The following is a 20,903-nucleotide window of genomic DNA, read 5'->3' on the forward strand; positions in this document are numbered from 1 at the left end:
ACTAAGGGTCTCAAAAGAAACCAAGCCACTTTACTGCTCCGCATTCGCACGGGCTCTGCTCGTACCCCTGCGTGGATGTGTAAGACTGGCCTGGCGTTGTCACCATTATGTTCAACGTGTGGTGTGTGCGGTGACATAGAACATTACCTTATGTGCTGTACTCTGTATGACGCGGAAAGGAGCGTGTTATTCGGGTCCCTCAAGAGGACAGGAATTCCCCACAGTTCTATACAGGACATTGTTTTCCCGCGCGGGAACCGGTTAGATAGGAAGGAGGTTTCTCGCCTTCTTTTAAATTACCTGCAGGACACGGATTTGGCCTCCACATGGTGACCTTAGGTGTGACTATGTGTAGTGTAGTTGTGAGGTCTGTGTCTGATTTATATGATTTATGTATTTTAAGTGTCGCTACGGTGGAGCAATTGCCGGCAGCTACTGCAAGGCTAATCCCACCAGTAGCCTACAACCACTCAACTCAACTCAACTCAACAACATTTATTGTAGCAGAAGCCATTTTCATGCACTGCGCTCTATTAGGCTGCCCAAAGAGTGTTTAGATATGGCGTCGCATCAGTTCTATTGTTGTTCGAAGGCTATTAAAGACTTCGAGATAAGAAGTACATGGCATACCAGAGTCACCTAACCAAGGTCTCTATCGCATTTTGACAGAATTTAGCACGAAGCTGCAACTTCCTGCTCCAGATCGACATCATTTCGAAGCTGTGCATCGGTTGAAAGCGCGACCGGATAAGATCGCACCGAGTATTGTTCTGTTTGTCGCTCAAGCCCGTAGAGATAAATAGCTGGTAAAGTACCCTGCCCCCGCAGTGAGCGTATATTCGTACATAAAAATCTGACAAGGGTTCAAATATAATTGTTTTGGCAGTGCCGCCAGCTTGCCACGCAGCGAGGGTACAAGTATGTCTGGATTAGAAATCGCAGAATATTGGTCAGGATAGCAGAAGGCGCTTAGGTAGTTAAAATCGGTACTGAAAGAGATCTCCTAAAACTAACATGAGTACGTCACAGCGGAGCGCTGAAGCAAAGTTAAACCAAGAGCTCTTCTTACTTCATGTGAACATACGAAGTCCAACAGGCATTGGGATGAATTGGGGATGTTAATAGTTCACTAGTTCCTAATGAACTTGTAGTGCTAACAGAAGTTAACATGGCAACGTCAAGACAGAATGTCTTGACGTTGATATGTTACACGACATATGATATGTTACACGACATAGAGCGTACTGTTATTCACAGTACGCACTATGTCGGGACGCACTATACGCACTATGGTGTTTGTCAAGGATGTACGGCTGTCTAGTATGATAAATGTAACATTTGATCACGCTGAGGTGGTCGCTGTATTTTTGTGCAGAATAAACAGATTATACCCTTTGTGCAAGCCTCTGAATACAGGACCCCGAATAAGAATGTACGTATTTTTGTAATGAATTATGTCATTTTCTTCACAGATACATGAATGAAAAGAAGCTGGTCGTTATTGGAGATCATAATACTGACATTAGGCTAGAGATGAAAAAGCCCGTCAGAGACTATCTTAATTTTTTGGCAGTATTTGGACTTCGAATGTTATTTATGATTACAGTAGAGAGCGTCATATAGGTACCAGCATTACAAGGTCATACATTGATTATGTTTTTGTTCGTGTAGAAAGCCAACGAAATATTTCGGGTGTCGTTAAGCAGAAGCTTGCGGATCACTATCTTACATCTATTGTAATGATGTCCGACAGAAACAACAAAACTGACGATCCCACTATTACTAAACCTATATAGATAACAAGAAAAGATGGAGGACGCTTAAGCTTCGCCTTTAAGAGGAAGCTTTAGCTCGGGCCCAACTCCGACGCGGCCCATTCAAATACATGTAAAAACGCAAAAACGTTTTTCTAAAATAACCCCTGGAACGATTTTAATGAAATTTGTTGCATTTGAGAGAGAAAGTTAAATTCTGGCGACTGCTGGAAGCGGAATTTTGATTTAGGGCTTGAATTTTGTCCAAAATGCTTTCGAAAATTTTGAAGTTCGGAAAAAAATAGAAGCACGAAGTTTACAAGTTCATAGCTCTGCATCAAGAACAGATATCGCGGTTATGTAAACGGCATCCATTAGATCATTCAAAGCGGACAAATGTTATATGTCATTTTGCATCTTACGTGAATTCATTACGTTGTTTACGAGGGTTCTGCAAAATTTGTAATTACATATTAATAAATTTTTTTGAGATTCATGTGTAAGATGTCAAATTTATCCGCTTTAGATGTGCTATCAGATACAATTCCCAGAATTGCGATATCATTTTTTCTTGCTGAGTTACGAAATTGTAAACTTCATAGTTCCGTTTTCAGAAAATTTTCGATTTTTGCCAGTGTTTAATAAAAAATTCACGACCTACCTCGAAAATGCGAGACCAGCAATCACTAGATTCTAAGTTTTTCTTTTAAATGCAACAAACCTCGTCCAATTTGGTGCAGTGGTTGCTGAGAAAAACGAATTCTCCTTTTACATGTATTTAGATAGGAGCACCCGAGCTAAAGCTTCCTCTTATGAGGAAGCTTTAGCTTGGACCCGACTCCGACGCGGCCTATTTAAGTACATGTAAAATGCAGAAACGCTTTTCTGAAATCACACGTGGGCCGATTTTAATGAAATTTGTTGCATTTGAGAGAGAAAGGTAAATTATAGTGACTGTTGGAAGCGGAATTTCTATTTAGGGTCTGAAGTTTGTTAAAAGGTTTTTCAAAAATTCGGAAGTGCGAAAAGAATACAAGCACGAAGTTTACAAATTAATATCTCTGCATCAAGAACAGATATCGCGGTTCTGTAAACGGTATTCATTATATCGCTCAAAGCGGACAAATTTGGTATGTCAATTTATATCTTATGTGAATTTGTTACGTTGTGTACAAGGGTTCTGCAAAAGCTGTATTTCCATATTATTAGATTTTTTGAGATTCATGCGTAATATATCAATTTCGTCCCCTTTAGATGCACTGTTAGATGCAATGCACAGAATTGTGATATCCTTTTTCATTGCCGAAAGACAAAGTTCTAAACTTGATAGTTTCGTTTTATGAAAATTTGCGATTTTTGCCAATTTTCAATAAAAAATTGACAAGCTAAATCGAAAATTCGATGCCAACAGTGGCTAGACTTTAAGTTTGTCTTTTGAATGCAACAAAATTTGTCCAATTTGGTGCAGTGGTTGCCGAGAAAAATGAATTCTCCTTTTCCATGTATTTAAATAGAAGCACCCGAGCTAAAGCTTCCTCTGAAGGAAAAGGCATGGCAAAAATGTAGAAAGGACCTAGAAAACACGAACATAAGAGAGGAATATTGAAAGTTAAGAAATTTTACAACTGGACAAACGCGACAGTCGGAAATATGCTACTTAATGAGGGAATTTTCTTTTAATAAGCATGATGGCAAGAAAACCTGAGAATTGGCAAATTATCTAATTGGTAGAAGAGACAAAGCATCTGTTGACGTCACGACAAAAAGAAGCTCTTCTGGTTCAAGCACGAAGGAAATGTATGATAAGTTCGAAAGCACTTTCGCAGATGCAACAGAAAACATGCGAAGCACGATAGCTGATAGGAATGGTGCGTACAAGCCGCAGCGGGCCTGCGCACATACGCCTTATCTGCCACCATTATCAGAAGTTGAATTTTGGACAATAGTACACGGAATGAAACTTCATTAACTACCTGGGTATGACCATATTCGACCTAGAGGCCTGCATTGCAACTTCGATGTGCTGAAAAATGCCCTGCTAAAGTTTTTAATTGAATGCTTCAAAGAGGTAACATACCAGAGGGACTTAAAATCTATGTTGTCCGACCAGTGTACCAAATGAAAAAGGGAAAATAAAAACAAATGCGAGTGCGGAAGTTATAGGCTCCTCTCGATTTTGTCAGCTTTAGCGCACATAACGGAAAAAACATGCATCGTCGCTTATGCAGTCATTCTGTGAAAAGTGCTCTTTGAACATTTCGGCACAATTTGGCTTTACAAAAAATAGCAATTCAATTACACTGCTTGAAGAATTTTTTTATATTGTTAAAGGTGCGGTAGAAAAAAGTAAGTTTGTTCTAGCCTTCTGTTCGGAGTTATCCAAGGCATTTGATACGACCGATCATGCTTTGTTAAGAAAAGTAGGAGTCCTAGGATTTCGAGGTCGAGTTAATAAGCTTTTTGTTAATTATTTTACCAACAGACCCCAGTGTGTTAAAATTGATGCCATGTAAGGTAAGTTTAGGTAGTTAAATTTGGTATGCCACAAGGAAGTAAAATTGACCCTTTACTTTTTAACGTGTATGTTTCCGATTTAGGTTTATTGGAGTTGAAATCTAGAGTATTCCAACACGCGGATGATACAGCGTTGATACTTGAGGCTAGTAATAATGATATAGGAATCGAAAGCTTTCAGGCTGGCATCAACCAAGTCGTTGACTGGTTCTCACAGGATTAATTTTTCATAAACATCAAGAACGCAAAACGCGCATGCTTTAAGAATCCCCATGAAGCGATTTTGTTTTCTAAACCATTATTCTTGCACTCGTCGAATTGCTACCCTTGTAAATGCGTTTGTCTGCCAGTGGAACCATCTCTCAAGTGGCTTCGTATCTTTTGGGATCAGCACTTGTCGTGATCCCCACGTTAGTCAGCTTACTAAAAAAGACAAGAGCCATATATGGCGGCCATGATGCGCCATTTTAGAGGGAAATGCCCGCTTTATCTTAAGTGTTTAATATATGAATCATTAGCAGAACCTCTTCTTACGTGTGAAATCACGCTATACGGTAATTTCTCGGATTATAAGGTTAAAACTTTAAATTCTGTAGTAAGAATAGTGAACACTATAAATTATGATACTTATTTGCAATCAGCCACAATAGAAGACAGACTAAGCGTGCTGGGAGTGTTACCCATCCGCGAGCTTTTTTGCTTCAGGCTAATTGCACGCTATTGCTGCAACAGCAACTACAGGGCCCCTGTGAATAAGCAGGTCACACTACACGAAAGACAGAGCGCTATGTCAAACCATGTGTTTTCACGCCCTACGGTCAGAATACGCGAAGGTTCTACGTACTAGCTATATTTAACGAGCTTGATGATGACCTCTGCTGTACTAATGGTAAAAAGAAAATGTTGAAAAATATTAGAAACTGATGTGTGTCAACTCTAGTTTTTGTATAAATTGCCTGAACTTTTTCGCGAAATGATTAAATTTGTGGTCTTTTTTCTCATTGCATACAACTCTTCCTCCATGCGCTGTATGTATTTCTGTTTGATTGCGCGAACTACGTATATTTTTCTTGCTTTTATCATCATTTTTTTCTGCGTGTAAACTTGAACTGTATGCGCTGACTCCACCAGCTGCCTGGTCTGCCAAACAAGCGCATTGTGGTTAGGCGAATCAGCATAATTGAGTATGCATGTATCCAAACAAATAACATTGTATTGTAGTGGTATTATAATGTGAATTTCTGGAATCGAATGAGACATGAATATTCAGAAAATAGAGGTTTAGAATGTCGAATCAACCGACGCGTATTTTTTTTCTTTCCGCCTGAAAGTTACCCGAAGTAAAAAGAAAACACGAAGAGGAATTGCTGCACAAGACATAATAAATAAAGATTATTTACTTTAATACACAGACTGCAGTATGTGATGTGCATGACTGAGTGGCTTCCAAATGGACAAGATGTACAAGTTCACTGCAGTACGTATATGTGGTTGGCTTATCAACTACTTGAACCAGATGCAGATCATATCAATGAATAGTTTTCGTGGCAGCCGGACGCCAAAAACATTACGCAATAACCCCACGTATTGGGTCGCAGCCGAATATTTTAGGAAATATAATATTAAGTTCTCGTATTAAGTATTTGAGCTTAAACAGAAATATTTGGTTCAGATTCGCTATTTCGAATATTCGCGCCTCCCTCTTGTCATATAGATTTGACCGAGGACAATGAGGGAAACGTTCTAGCCTTGTTGCAAGACCCGGGATATCAAACAGTTATGTGGGTGGTTGTACTGTGGCGCTTCAATCAATCAATCAATCAATCAATCAATCAATCAATCAATCAATCAATCAATCAATCAATCAATCAATCAATCAATCAATCAATCAATCAATCAATCAATCAATCAATCAATCAATCAATCAGTCAATCAATCCGACACACGCTTGTAAGCAATCCAGGGCAAGCTGGAGGACAGGCCAGATTGTGCAGTCAGAGAGGCCTTCCGTGCGCCCTCTCCGCCGCCGCCGCCGGTCGTGGCGCGAAAGACAAATTTGTCAAGGAACGCGCCGTGTTCAAGCACTGCACACGCGCGCACACACACACGAGCGCACACCCACCTTGGTGCGGTGGTGCACGGACGCCTTGTACTTGTCGATGAGGAGCTCGACGACGCCCACGTGACCCAGCTGCGTGGCAATGTGCAACGGCGTGCGGTCCTCGCTGTCGATGAGGTTCGGGTTGGCGCCCGCGTGGTGGAACAGCTTGACGGCCTGCTCGTCCCCTTCGCGGGCGGCAACGTGCAGCGGGGTCTGACCCTCGGCGTTCTGGTGGTTCACGGGGCTCTGGCACTCGACCAGGAAGCGCATGATGTCCAGGTCCCGGCGCCGCGCCGCCAGGTGCAGCGCCGTGTTGCCCGTGGCCGGGTGCACGTAGCAGACCTGCTCGCGCGTCATGGCGCCCAGCAGGTCCCGGCACACGCCGTGGTTGCCCGCTTCCACGGCCAGGAACAGAGGGATGTTGCCGTCCTGCGCGCGGCGAAAGCCGGGAAAAGAGAGAACGAGCAGGTCGCGGGGATTGGTTTGTTTCGAGCGTCGCCACGGACTCGCGAGCCACGTCCTTGTCTAGTGTGTGGTTGGCAGCCGGCCGCAGCGCGGTGACTCTCTTTTGCATTCTATAGCGTATACACGATTTTCGCTGAACAAGAGGCTGCATGAGTGTCAGAGTGGGCTGCTTTCGAAGGCGAGTGCAGTGATTCATAGCAAGGAGAAACGGTTGGAAGATCGCGTTAAAACAAGTTGTCGTCGTTGTGAAAATAAAGTGTGTGACGCTCCTACAAGATGGTATCGCCTAAATTTTGCGGCTTTTTGAGCATTACTGTCTCGCCTCCTCTCTCATTGCCTCCCTGTATAGACCATCCTTATTTTATTTCATAGACATTGTCATGCTGCTAATGGGATCCCTTCCTTTTTCCTTTGATGTTTACCCACTCATGCATTGTCGAACACGTCCGCAAAAACTAATTGACTGCTCCCAAATTATACATAAGACAGCCCGTTTGACTGTAGAATAATAATATTAATAATAATGAAAGGATGCGCGTTGTCAACTGAATGGTGCAATTATGAGGGCCAAAGAATAATGCCTGCACTTCTATTAAACAGTTCAAGATGGCCGTCTGCCGAAGAAACAGCCTACATATATGTAGCTTCCCCGCGAGGAAACAATGTCAACCGGGTGCCTGAGAGAACGCCACGGTACAGCACGCTTTTTGGCGTAAGGATGTCAAATTTACTTAAATTTCTTCGGTTGCGGAGACATTGCGCGAGGAAAAGGCAGGAAATGGAGTGTACTGCGCAAGAAATGTGTAGCCTCTTTTTCCCCCCGCTACTCACTACGTTCTGTAATGCATCCGCTCTTTCTCTCTCGTCACTTAAACACTTACAGATTACATTCAGACGGTTTGATTGCTGAATTACGCGTAATTTGCTAGCACATTTTTTAATATTTTTTTTTTTCATTTTACAGTATATATCAATTTTATGTCTGGGTCCTGGAAACACTTGATTCTTGACCTGTCAATAGTAGTGGATACGTGCCATAGTTGAGGATTAATTTCATCACCATCGCTACCCCTCCAGCCAGAATTTCAAGCCTCCACGTTGATTCTTCGAAGAGGTATTTCCGCTTGCCGTGGTAAGTGTTGCTTTCTTTTTCATGGGGATCATGACGTGACAGTCAAAAGGTGAAGCCTCGCGTTTCACTCAAATGGGAACCCAGCCTGCCATGTATGCTCTCGCCTTAAGAATTTCGCATAACCACTAGTGCTAGCGGAAGGAAGGAAAAAGTGGAGAAGGAAAGGCAGGGAGGTTAGCCAGTTTAGCTCAACCGGTTTACTATCCTACACATGGGAGCGGGAATGGGGGGGGGGAGAGTGCTACCGGGAATTTCGATATCGTTGGCAGGCTCCTAGACCAATCATGAGCAAACGTGCAGCTTTGTACGAATGTCGGGACAGTCGAAACGTCTGCTTCGAAGTGCTGACCATGCCCTGGCGAACACCGATGAGGTTAGACAAACCAAATAACTTACAGGAGCGTCCAACATCTACATGAAACCGATCGACTCGAAAATAAAAAAGAGTAGGGGCTTACCTTTCAACAAAACGAAACAAAAGAAGGCCAGAGAGAGAAAGAAAGAGAGAGACTGAGAGATAAAAAAAGGCACATAGAAAAATGCTGCTTCGAGCAATAACATCGAATCCTGCCAAATTGGTGTGTCGATCGACTGTACACAGACGATGCGCGTTTAATCAGTAATATACATATTTTTTTCATAACCCTCTCTGTAAGGACCCTCGCAAGGGGGTTGACAGTATTGTTAAATAAATAAATTACGTCTTAAAACAACGCATGTACGAGTTCTCGGTACAAAATGACTAGCAATGTAATTCTGCTTTGTGTTCGTCTGCATTGCACGTGTACACTTAAAGGTAATAGGGCCGGTGTTTTAAAGTGAAAAAAAAAAAAGTCCGTCAGAGATCATGTCACGATCACTGTTGACGATAATGTGATTGCCATTTATGCAACGACACATTGCCACCTATAAATCGTATGAGGCGTGTGCTGCAGCTGGACTCCTCTATTGCGCTTCCTACTGGTTACACTGCACTATCTACTAGCGAAGCCGCCGCGATCTACACGCGTGGTGCGTGTCTGAAAGGCGGATTGGAACCCGCTCAACACCGGAGAAGTTTTAAAGGATGTTTTAATGCGTTAGCATCCTTAGGTTACTTCACGCACTTCTCGGGGGCCAACTAGCTATCTAGCTATGTATGTTTTTATCCATGTATGTTTGTATCTAATCGTCTTTCCACCTACCTGGGTCACTGGATAGTTTGTGGTCGAAGGGGTAGGTCGCTGTGCTGAGGGTACGGGGTTCGAAACCAACCATCGAAACAACTTGGGTTACTGAGTATGTGGCGATGTGTATTCATGTGCCACTCTTCAATGAACCTCTTTCATGCTGACATAGGTCGCAGTAGATGCGGGACTGGGTAGGTACCACTGTTCGAGGAAAATCTTCGACGCCGACTTGGAAGAATGGGCATGTGCCACTCGGTCTGTGCTGGATTTTCATTAACCTCTTTGATGCAAACTTCGGTCACTGGGTATGAGCCAGATGGTATGTGCCGCTCTTCAACGAACGTCTTCGACGCCAACTTGGGTAACTAGGTATGTACCACTAGGACTGTGCCGCTTTATAATGGCGAAAAATATTTTTTTAAATTTCTTCGATGCTGGGCAGAAGCGAACCCACGTCACAAGGCTTCCTCAAAAACCCGACGTCTTAGCAGGCTGCGCCAAAAACTGAACTGGGTATGTGCTGCTTTTCAATGAAAGTCTATCACGCCAGCATTTTAGCAAGCTGCGCCACGGAGGCATTGGGTATGTGTCGCTCTTCAATGAACCTCTCGCCAACTTGGGTTGCTGAGTATGTGCCACTGAGTGTGTGGCCAAGCGAAGGAACAATTCCCAGCGTTCGGAGGCACCGGCGCGCCACGCTTCTCGTCTCGGAGGCCACGCGCAGACTTCAAGGCAGCGCCCCTGTAGATAATGGTGGGTGTCCAGGAGCCCCGTTGCCAGATTTCTAAGCATTCGCAAGCATCGGCGCGCCGTGCATTTCAGACGCCACGCGCAGGCTTCGTGGCGGCGGTGCTAGAGGGCACTGTGTTCTTAAGGAAGCACGAAAGAGGAGTCCCGCTACAGTGCACGCCTCATACATAACTCGTTTCGACGGTGGAAATTGTGTCGCTATATTGACTCAGTGCTAAACTCATTGCCGTAGTCAGTCATCGTGGGATGGGTTCTGCCGCAATTTTTTGCTGTCAAAGAGAGGCCCATGCCCAGTGGCACATACCCAGGGACCCAAGTTGGCGTGAAAAAGGCTCATTGAAGAGTGGCGGCACGTACCCAGTGTCACATACAAAGTGATTCATTTTGGTCCGACGGTTGGTTCCGAGACCGGTTCACTTAGCACAGCAGCCTGATGTCGTACCCATTAGACCGCGGGCTATCCAATGACCCAAGTTGTCGTAAAAGAGGGTCACTGAGTTTGTGCCGCTGCACATAGCCAGTATGTGCCGCTGCACATAGCCAGTGACCAAAGGTAGCGTGAAAGAGGTTCCTTAAAGAGCGGCACGTAACCAGTGTCACACACTCAGTGTCGCATACTCAGTTGGTCCGACGGTGGGTTCCGAAACTGGTTCCCTACAGCAGCACGATGTTCTACCCGTTATACCAGTGACCCAAGTTGGAGAGTTAGATACGAAAAAACATGCAGACAGAGAGAATATCGCAAGCTGGATGAAGCTCCCAAAGAAAACTTGCTGATGATTTTTAGAACAAACGTCCTTGCTTGTTTTCTCTTGAGTAAGGGCAGAGCTAGAACCATGAAGGAAATTCAATATTCAGTGTCGAATCAAAGCAGAAAACGCCACTTGTATGATGCCATGCCAAAGCAAGGCACCTCAAGTTCAGAGCCTTATGGGGTCGTATTAATTTACCTCCTCTGAGCTTTAACCAAAGAAGCACAAAGAAGGTGCTTTAATTACCATGCGCATTCCTTGGCTCCAGGGGTTTCGACATTGGGTAATACATCCACGTTGCGACATCGTGTCATATATCAACATTGTCACTATGCAGCCACGCATTCATGTACAGTCATGTACAGTAATTTTGGAGATTGTCGCTTCGGCTATCTATAGAAATTGACCGCCATGTATCAGTGTACCTCAAAATGGGCAGTATTTTCAACAAATGAAATTTCAGACGGCCGCCCGAATTTCAACAACTTTCATTTGGCAACGTTGAGAGTTTACGCCCTTTTATTAACATACGTATTTACGGCACGTATTTAACGTCTTTGCTACCTTACGACAGAAATTTGGTCAGGATACGAACACTGCTGTAACGCAGCAGGCAATTTGCGGATAAGTGACCTAAATGCGCGCGTTGTTTGAAAGGCCTGACCGCGATGTTGCTAATGGAAAGTTGAAATTCAGGCAGCCTTTTGAAATATGATTTTTAAAAATGCTGCCAGCTGAGTCACGCTAGTGCATTGCCGTGAAGTTCGACAAATGGGCCACGTGGGCAAATGTCCAAATTTCCTGGGCATAGGCTCACTGGCTCATCACGAACAACCTCTTGTAGCGCAGGTCTTCACAGGCCGGTTTGACTTGACTGCTAGCGGCGTTCGGCTTGCTTCTTCGTCAACAACCATGGCTCCTCCCTCCATGTCGTTGGTGCGCTGTCTGCTGATGGTCGCGCTGCTCGCGGGGCAGGGCGGTGTACTGACCTCGGCCAGCTCGGACGGTATGTCCGAGTGTGGTAATATCTGCGGCGGCTTCGTGCAGCTCATGTGCGTGGCCGAGTGCCATTGCGTGTTCTACCCAGACAGCGACTTCGGCCTGTGCCTGCCGCTCATATTCAACGAGACGAATCTGCCCGAATTGAAGTTCTTCTGAGAGGCCACCGATCTCTCCCCAAAAATGAACTTTGTGTCACGACATTCCTTTGTTCTTCGTTTCTTCACTCATAATAACGCTTTCATCGCGGTTTCCGCTTCGAGAACATGCCATCCTGTTGACTTTTGTGGCTGGGAAATGTAGTGGCTGTGTTTTAACTGTTTTCTTTTAATATACCCGGTGTTTCTTTCTCTCGCGGAACATACTTAAAAAACGGAACTGTCACATATAGAGCTTCATCGTTCTTTAATGTAGTCGACGTGGTAGGCGCATATTAGCAGCCAGAAAAACAATTCGATACTAATTTCTGTAATTAACTAAAATACGCTTCTTGGTAGCTTATGCTCAGATGGTTTGACTACTGAATCACGCGTTATTTCCTAGCACCTTGCTAGCACATTTACTTTGAAAGTTTTCTTTGTATAGCACTTCTCGGGTTTATGTCTCGTCACGGGAACGCTTGATTCTTGACCTATAGCAACTGTAGTGGGTACATGTCATAGCGGAGCAATATTGTCATCACCATCATCTACCCGCCAGCCAGAATTCCAAGCACACACGTTGATTCTTCCAACGCTTTGTTTCCTCTTGTCGTGGTAAGTACTGCCGCCCCGCTCCCCCACCTTCTTTTTTCTCATGGTGATCATGATGCGAGCGCCAAAAGGTGAAACGTGGCGCCCCTCTCGAATGAACCCAGTTTGCTATGTTACCTCTCGTCTCAAGAATTTCGCCTATCCGCTAGTGCTAGCGGTGAGTTTCATATCGCCGGCATGCTCCTAGACCGAGCACGATCAAGCAAACAACGTTCTACGAACTTCGCGACACTTGAAACGCCTGCTCCCAAGTAGTGACCATGCACTCGCGAACACCTACGACGCGTGACTAATCAAAGGATTTTCGAGAACGTCCAACATCTACACGAGACCGATCGATTCGAAAATGCAAACGAGGAGGAGGCTACCTGCTGACAGAAAAAAAAAAGAAGGGGATGAAGAGAAAGAAAGAGAGAGAAGGAGCTGAGAAAGAGGCTACTTTATGCACAACCCCAACGAATCCTGCTGACTTGTCGTGTTGAGTGCATGTACGATACGTGCATAATTACTTATCGGCATCCTAGAATTCGTGGAACAAGATGACCAGCAATGCAAGCCAGCTTTGTCTGCACGTACAAATCGCGTGTGTAATAACCGGCTTTAGGGACTGCGTTGTAAAGCGAAACACGGGCCGGAAATGTTTAGAACGCACAACTTTGTTGGTTTTCTCTTCAGTAAATGAGGAATGCGAAAGACGGAGGAATATCGATATCAAGTGTCGTATTGCAGCGCGAAAGACCACGTGTATGACGGCTATTATTGCATTGCATTTATGCCAGAGAACATTTATTGGATTGCCATTTATGCCATAACGCTCCTGCCATTTATGCCAGCAGCGTTATGGGGTGGTTTAGTTGACATTATCTATGATTTCACTAAGGAAGAAATAAAAAAAAATACGCTGCTTCAATTACACTGTGGATTCCTTTGATTCAGGGGCTTGCGACATTCTTGGATTATATACTCACGTTTCAACGTTGCGTCTTACGTCTATACTTCACCGTCCACGCATGCACTTTGCTCGCGGCTCAATCGGTTCACTGGCCCGTTGCGAACTATATCTCTCGTATACGCTTCCAGGCGCAGGTCTTCACAGGCTGGTTTGACTTGACTGTTCGCAGCGTTCTGCTTGCTTCTTCGTCCACCATGGCTCCTCCTTCCGTGTCGTTGGCGCGCTGTCTGCTGATGGTCGCGCTGCTCGCCGGGCAGGGCGGTGTCGTGACCTCGCTAACCTCCGACGGTCTGGTCGAGTGCGGTCGTAACTGCGGCGGCTTCGTAGGCTACATGTGCGTGGCCGAGTGCCACTGCGTCTTCTACCCAGCCAGCGACTTCGGCGTCTGCCTGGGGCATATGTTCAACGAGAGCTACCTGCCTGAACTGATGTTCTGAGGGGGCACCGCTCTTGCTCCAAAAATAAACTTCGTGTAACAACATTCTTATGCTCTTTCTTCACTCATAATCATGCATTTATCGCGGTTTCAGCTTTGCATGCATGTCGTCCTGCGGCATTTTGCCAGTGAGAATGTCAGCAGTTGTGTGTCAACTGATTTCTTAGGTATAGCAGCTGGTTATTTCTCTCTTTTTTCATTGCGGGACATAATGTTTTCCAGATAGTCTACGTGGCTAGGCAAACATTAAAACAGCAAAAAAAACATTTCTACTACAATTTCGGTGGTTAGCTAAAATATGGTAACACTTTTTGATTATTTAAATTCAGACGGTTTGACTACTGAAAGGCGCGTTATTTACTGGCACTTTTTTAGCACCTTTGCTAAAAAGGTGCCGCACAGTAAATAGAACAGGCCTCAGGCATTGACACTGAGACTCTCGCAAGTCGGAGCATACCCTAGCCCCGCCCTCTTACACCTGATCTATCCCGAAATTCATACGTCAGACATCTTGCAGCCTTTGCTCACACTTTGCCAACTTAGATAATATGCTCTGGCGGTGCCCCGCGTTACGGGGGACGAAGATCTTACGTCGTCCAAGTGGGAGGCTGCCCTTCGCCGCCCCGATTTTAAATACCAAAATTGGGCAGTCCAACGGGCCCGCGACGTGGTGGAGAGGTTAGGTCTTTCTTTTTACGCAAAGCTGCCTTTTCTAACCTACTCGTATGTTTCTGACCATGGCGGAAAGAGAAGTTTAATAGACTTAACAGCACATCATGTCGAATCGAGAGAGGTCAGCAATTCGTGACAGTGGCATGACAAGAGAGATGAAAAGCTACTAATGGAAATGAACATACTACAAAAGTTCATACTGCACACTACAGTTTGAAGGATAGTCCAGGAATAGAATGGTCACCGGCACTCACAGAAGTTTCAGGGACTGTAAACGAAGAAAGCGGTCGCGAACACAAAAGTGGTATGCAGTACACAAGTCCCTCTAATACTGCAGCATGAGCAACGACACAAGATTGTTCCCAATTGTCACAAAGCGGGTTGACCAACGTCGAAGAAACTCTTCCTCCCCGAGAACCACAAGTTCGCTGTTCAAATATCCAATGACACGCGCAAGTAGCCGCAACAGCAAGGGGTACGTGGCCCTTTGTGGTCGTCCTCTCAAAGCTGCAGAACCATATCCCTCTTTCCAGATCGCAAATGTCCCAACAGACACGAGTAAGTCAATAAACCGATTCCGCCCACTGCTACGTGCGTTGAATGACCCCAGAAAGTGCGGTTCAAAAGGCGCCGCAATGTTGATGCGACTACACAACTGAATAAAGCTTTTCTGACCATGGCTGCTGTCTTGACGAATACCTTGCGCGTAGAACAGCACTAGTATACCACCTTAACTACCGTTACGGATGTCCAGGCTGATTGTTTTGTTTCCTGCGAAATTACTTGTGATAGAACAAATGACACTTAAATATCCTCAGTGCAAAAATATGCGTCATCAAGAGCACATTTCTGTATATACAAGAAACCTTTCTAACCTTTATATACCTACTTTCCCTACCATTTCGCCCCAATTACACGTATAGTTCAATCGCGCTAACGCCAACTGCAGTTCTTTGACATGATCGTCGCGTTTTCCTGATGATGATTTCCATACTGTGATGCACAACCACAATGGAATGATTGACCAAGAAGCAGGCAGCAGTGCGTTTAAAATAAATAAGAAGTGAAGAAAATACAAGCCAATGTAAGAGTTTTCAGACTGCGTAGCAGGAGTGCGCGAGAGCACATAAGCGCGCGCCGGTTTACCTTGTGCCAAAGACGCGGGAATGAAACGGACACATTTATAGCATCTCATTAACCTTAACAAAATTAAGTGATGTGATTTTACGTGTCAAAACCACTATCTCATGATGAGGCGCGCCGTAGTGGGGGACTCCGAAAATTTGGACCACCTGGAGTTCTTTAACGTGCACCTAAATCTAACCACACGGGTGTTTTCGCACAAACCCTCTGCCACGTGGTATGGTGGTGCACAAGCGACCCGAAGACACCTTAAGCATAGCAATCGTCAGAAGACCAGTGGGCGGCTCTGCTGACGTGCCAGTACCGTGAGAACCAGCTGCGGCTGGTAGACAGGGCCAGGCTGTAGGCAGGGAGCCTCGATTTCCCGGAATAAAGAGCCCCCCCAACTGCAACAACACGCGCCTGGTTGTCAAACTAATGTTTATTCAATACATAGAATCACCTTACGGAAGCTTCTATTCAGATAGATTCCAAAACTGTGCGTTGAATCTGCAAAATGTCTTTTTCATGGCGATCGTGATGTGATAGCCAGAAGGTGAAGCACCGCGATATTGTCAAACGAGGCCAGTCCGCCATATTAGCTCTCGCCTTAGGAATTCCGCCTATCCACTAGCACTAGCGTTGACCTTAATATCACCGACGTGCTCCTAGACCGACCATGAGCAACGTGTCGCGTTGTACAAATTGCGGGTCGCTTGAAACTTCTGCTTCGAAGTGGTGGCCATGTACTCGCGAACACCGAGAAGGCATGACAAATCAAGGAATTTGCAGGAGCGTACTACATCTACGCGAAACCTATCGTCTCGAAAATGGCAATGAGTAGGCGCTTCCCTGTCGACAAAAAAGAGAGAAACAATAGAAGGCCAGAGAGAGAGAGAGAGAGAGAGTTAAAAGGCACAGAGAAAGAGGCTGCACCAAACCCTGCCGACTTTCAGTGTTGAGTGAATGTACGCAGAGGATACGTGCTTAATTACTTCTTGGAAGAATGCACCTTAGAATTCCTCGAACGAGAGGAACAGCAATGTAATCTAGCTTTGTTTTCGTCTGCATATCACGTGAACACTTAAAGGCATTCAGGGCGGTGTTAGAAAGCGAAAAAACGTGTCGGTGGCGTTTGGAACGCACGTCTTTGGTTTTATTTTCAGTTAGGGAAGATGAAATTCAATACTAAGGTTTTGTCTTAAATGAGTATGCGCATGCACTCGCAGTAGCATTCCGCAACAGTCCTGCAATTCCTATTTAACCAACGTCGGCGTTCGTCTCCGCGGCGCGATTAAGAAAAATTTGCTACTGCAAATAACTTTCCCAAATCTTCATTGTCCGCCTTTGATTTTCCGCACATACATTTCCCTTGGGGCAGCCCGCGGGTGCTGTACTAGAAAGTCTGAAGTATCAATTACGATACCACGTTGACGGGTCCTCCCACTGAACATTTAGACCTTGTCAGGTTTGTTTTGGCTTTATCACCTTGTGTCTATTCTGTTATTAGAGTGAATATCTGCAAAATTTCCTTTTAGTTCTCGCTTTGTCACCTTGTGTCTATTTTACTATTAGAGTGAATCTTTACAAAATTTCATTTTAGCATGTTGCCAGCTTCCTACTCAAGGAAAGAAAATATTTTTAGAGGAACTCTTCCGAAGACTTGGCTTGAATTTGACTCTTCCAGTAGTCTTCTTATTTGGTGCTACCAAACTAGATTTTATCCACGGGAACGTTTGTGATGCTTTCTTCAATTTTCAGCCCGAGGCAAGAATAATTACCTGTTACATTTCTCTTTTTTCCTTTTTGATTTGCGTTCACATATTTATTTACTGTACTATTTAAATACTATAGACTTCAGTTAACATTTCGTTTTACAATTAAAAGTTACTAATTTTGTTTCAAATAATTTCCTTAATTAAAAAGAATGTTCTTTACCTTTGTACCACCAGAATCATGGCCTCTCCTCCAGAGTGGGTTGCGTCGTTTCACTGAGGAACAACCAACTAACCAACCAACCAAATGTCGAATCGCAGCAGAAAAGGCAACTTGTCTGAGGGCGAGATCGGATTGCATTCGTACCAGAGTAAGGCACCTGGCGTGCAGAGCCTTTATGAGGTCGTATATTCCTTAACCCTATGTAAGATTTGACCAAATAGACACAAAGAAAGTGCTCCAATTATCGTGTTATCATCGCGTTACGACGTCTCGTGGCGTCTTATATCCACATTTCACCGCGCAGCCACGTATGCTATGTATGGCCCAATGTTCCTTGCTTCATTTGTTCACTGGCCGACTGCAAACAACCTCTTGTACGCTTTCAGGCGCTCGTCTTCACAAGTGGATTTGACCTGACTGCTAGGAGCGTTTGGCAATTGCTTCTTCGTCTACCATGGCGTCTTCCTTGATGTCGTTCGTGCGATGTCTGCTGGTGGTCACGCTGCTGGCGGGGCAGGGCAGTGTAGTGACCTCGTTTACTTCCGAAGGTCGGGCCGAGTGTGGGGATAACTGCGGCGGCGTCGCAGGGTTCAGGTGCGTGGACGAGTGCCGCTGCGTCTTCCACCAAGCTGCCGATTTCGGCGTCTGCCGTCCGCTCAATTATGACGAGGCCAATCTGCCCGAAATAATGTTCTGAGGGGGTGCCCCCCTTTTCCCGAAAGTAAACTTTGTATCACGATACTTTTTTCGTTCTTCCTTCTTCACTCATCGTAACGCGTTCCTCGCGGTTCCCGCTTTGAATGAATGTCATCCTGCGGCATTTTTTTGTGATTGAGAAAGTCGGTAAATGTGTTTTTACTTGCCGCGGCTACGCCGCGGCTATGTCCTTCTAGTGAGCATGGAGGAGTGGCGAAGAATCAGCCTGAGAAACTCCCCCGTCTGTAGGATACCTCGCGATAGCAGATGTTGTTATCGGCCCCCAAACGTCTCGATTTCGACGTATGTAATCGCTAATGTGTCGTGACATCATCCCGAGGCGTAACAATCGTTTGCTGCCGCAGATCTCGCCGTTGCATAGATCTCGTCGAATAGCTTTCACCTAACTTCGATACCTCCAATTTTCTTCCGAAATTATTTGGGCAACGAAGTATCTCAGAACATTGTGTAAGTTCTCATTGTCTTACGCAACAAAGAAACCAAGAGTTTCTTCACCGCATATGCACGGACTCTATTTATTTATTTATTTATTTTTATTTGTTTATTTATTTATTACTGCGACAGCAATTATACAGACGTTCGAGGCACGTTCACTTCGTCGCCGTTGGCGCCGCGGCTCTGTCACCGTCACAATGTAACGCTATCAATCGCACACACGCCGCTTGCATGAGGATGATTAGATGGTCTTGAGGGACGCGGAGGGCGTTTCTCGGCGTAAACGACGAAGCAAAGCGGATGCACCGTTAACGTTCAGGCGCTGAGTCGTGCTCCCTAAGGGGCTGCAGAAAATAGCGCCACTTCCCCTTCACACACACACACACACACACGCACACGCGCACGCGCACGCGCACGCGCACGCGCACACACACACACACGCACACACGCACACGCACACGCACACGCACACGCGCACGCGCACGCGCACACGCACACGCACGCACGCACGCACGCACACACACACACACACACACACACACACACACACACACACACACACACACACACACGCGCACACGCGCACGCGCACGCGCACGCGCACGCACGCACGCACGCACATCAACGTTCCGCTCAATCGACTCCGTGGCGGAGGCAGCACGGCGTTCTCTCTTCCGCTGCTATATAGCATGAACGTTGTGCGCACGCTGCCGGGGAATTCCTGCTGCCGTTATCGAATATCTAGATGGTTGCTAACGGTTTCCAATCGGCGGTGTCATCTTGTGCATCCTCGAGATGTGACGCCTCCAACGCCACCGGCGACGCTCATCACGCCAGCGTTGCGAGATTCATGGTGGCTGCCAGGGGACTGTTCCTCCTGCTCAACAGTAATTGCCTTGCGTGCATGCGTGGCGCCAAGATATCGCACACACTGCTATAGTTAGACCACCGTGCGAGGAGGTCGAGAGAAAAGCTACAACTCGCTATAGCTATCAATGCGATTGGAAGGAGTTTCGCCCCTTTGGGTGAAATTTTATCAACTATTAATTAATTTAATTAATTCGTTCATTGAGACCACGAAATTGTCCCTCTTTCGCTTTGCGCGTGGAACTTCGACGGTAATTGCGCAAATTGTTCGTGGTGTATAGAGACATCGTATGTACAGAAAGCACGCTATGGGAATAGAAAATGTGTGGTCTGAATCGTGATACGCACCATGTCGGGCACCATGCGGACGTTCTTGTCGCCAGCCCGGAGCAGCAGCTGCAAGGGCACGATGGCCGCGCCCGTCGGCCGGGCACTCAGCACGTGAATAGGCAGCTGGCCCTTCGGCTGCGCGGCACGGGAGCTTTCGTCAAGAAGGGTTTGGGATTGAACACTGTGAGGGACACAGACCGCGTTTAAACGAATGCGACGGCACTTGGTCCCGTTGCTTTCAAACATTTGCAGGAGATCAATAACGCGCTTACGTGAATGCGACAGTGCTCTGCACCCTGGTGTTCACGTAAACGCGGCATTTCTTCTAGTGTGTGAAATTCCTGGTATAGCTAGAAATGGTTTTCAGGCGCGATATAAGGACACCGACAAGGAACAGACACGGACAGGCGCACACTCCCGCAACTGTTTTATATTTTTCTCGATACTTCGCTTCACATACCTTCAGGCATGCGCACAACATCGTAAACAAATAAGTTTACATGAAAATGACACCAAGCTTAATCACATCCTATGGGCAAGAAAACTAAACTCATTCTAGTAAAGAAACAACCACGAAACGCTGATACACTGATCTCCAAATTTTCTCACATACGCAGCCTCTGCTAGTTCCCGTGCAATCGTATCTCTGCTTTTCCGCAGTATGCATGTGTTTACTTGCAATGGTTCACACGTGTACACCTTGCAATGACATGGCAAATGCGGGCAAGTGCGAGAGCGACAAGCTGCCGAAACGAATTAGTAGAATCGACTGACACGCCATATGGCAACGCCTTCTAGAAAGAACAAACTTTAAAAGCTTGAAGCCGTGTGGTTAGCTCATGCATGTACCGGGGAATTACGGTGAATGAGCGGTGACGCCTAATAGTGCGTGCGATTGCAATTCTATCGGGCGTTTCTACGAACTATTTAAGCAATATTTAAGAATCGCTATTTTTATTAAGAGGACGGAGACATTCCGTCAGTGGCGACGACCACGGGGGATGGGTGATACGTGGTAATTGGTCGCTAATTAACAGTATGTTTAA

At 45.6% G+C, this 20,903-nt stretch overlaps 1 protein-coding gene and 1 long non-coding RNA gene across 2 annotated transcripts in view; one reads left to right on the forward strand and one right to left on the reverse strand.

Moving 5' to 3' along the window:
• nompC (no mechanoreceptor potential C) overlaps positions 1–20,903 on the reverse strand; it is a 75,949-nt gene that overhangs the window by 25,396 nt on the left and 29,650 nt on the right. Inside the window, exons 4-5 of the mRNA XM_050182993.3 lie at positions 19,876–19,992; positions 6,391–6,798 (exon numbers count right to left, since the gene is read on the reverse strand). Of these exons, the coding sequence (XP_050038950.2) occupies positions 6,391–6,798; positions 19,876–19,992 (525 nt within the window). The remainder of the gene's footprint in view (positions 1–6,390; positions 6,799–19,875; positions 19,993–20,903) is intronic.
• Positions 12,318–13,821, forward strand: LOC140217335 (uncharacterized). The gene is made up of 2 exons (XR_011893850.1): positions 12,318–12,391; positions 13,469–13,821. It is a non-coding gene; the product is annotated as an uncharacterized lncRNA (long non-coding RNA).

The sequence above is a fragment of the Dermacentor andersoni genome, chromosome 4 (genome assembly GCF_023375885.2).
Source record: "Dermacentor andersoni chromosome 4, qqDerAnde1_hic_scaffold, whole genome shotgun sequence".
Taxonomy (NCBI): domain Eukaryota; kingdom Metazoa; phylum Arthropoda; class Arachnida; order Ixodida; family Ixodidae; genus Dermacentor; species Dermacentor andersoni.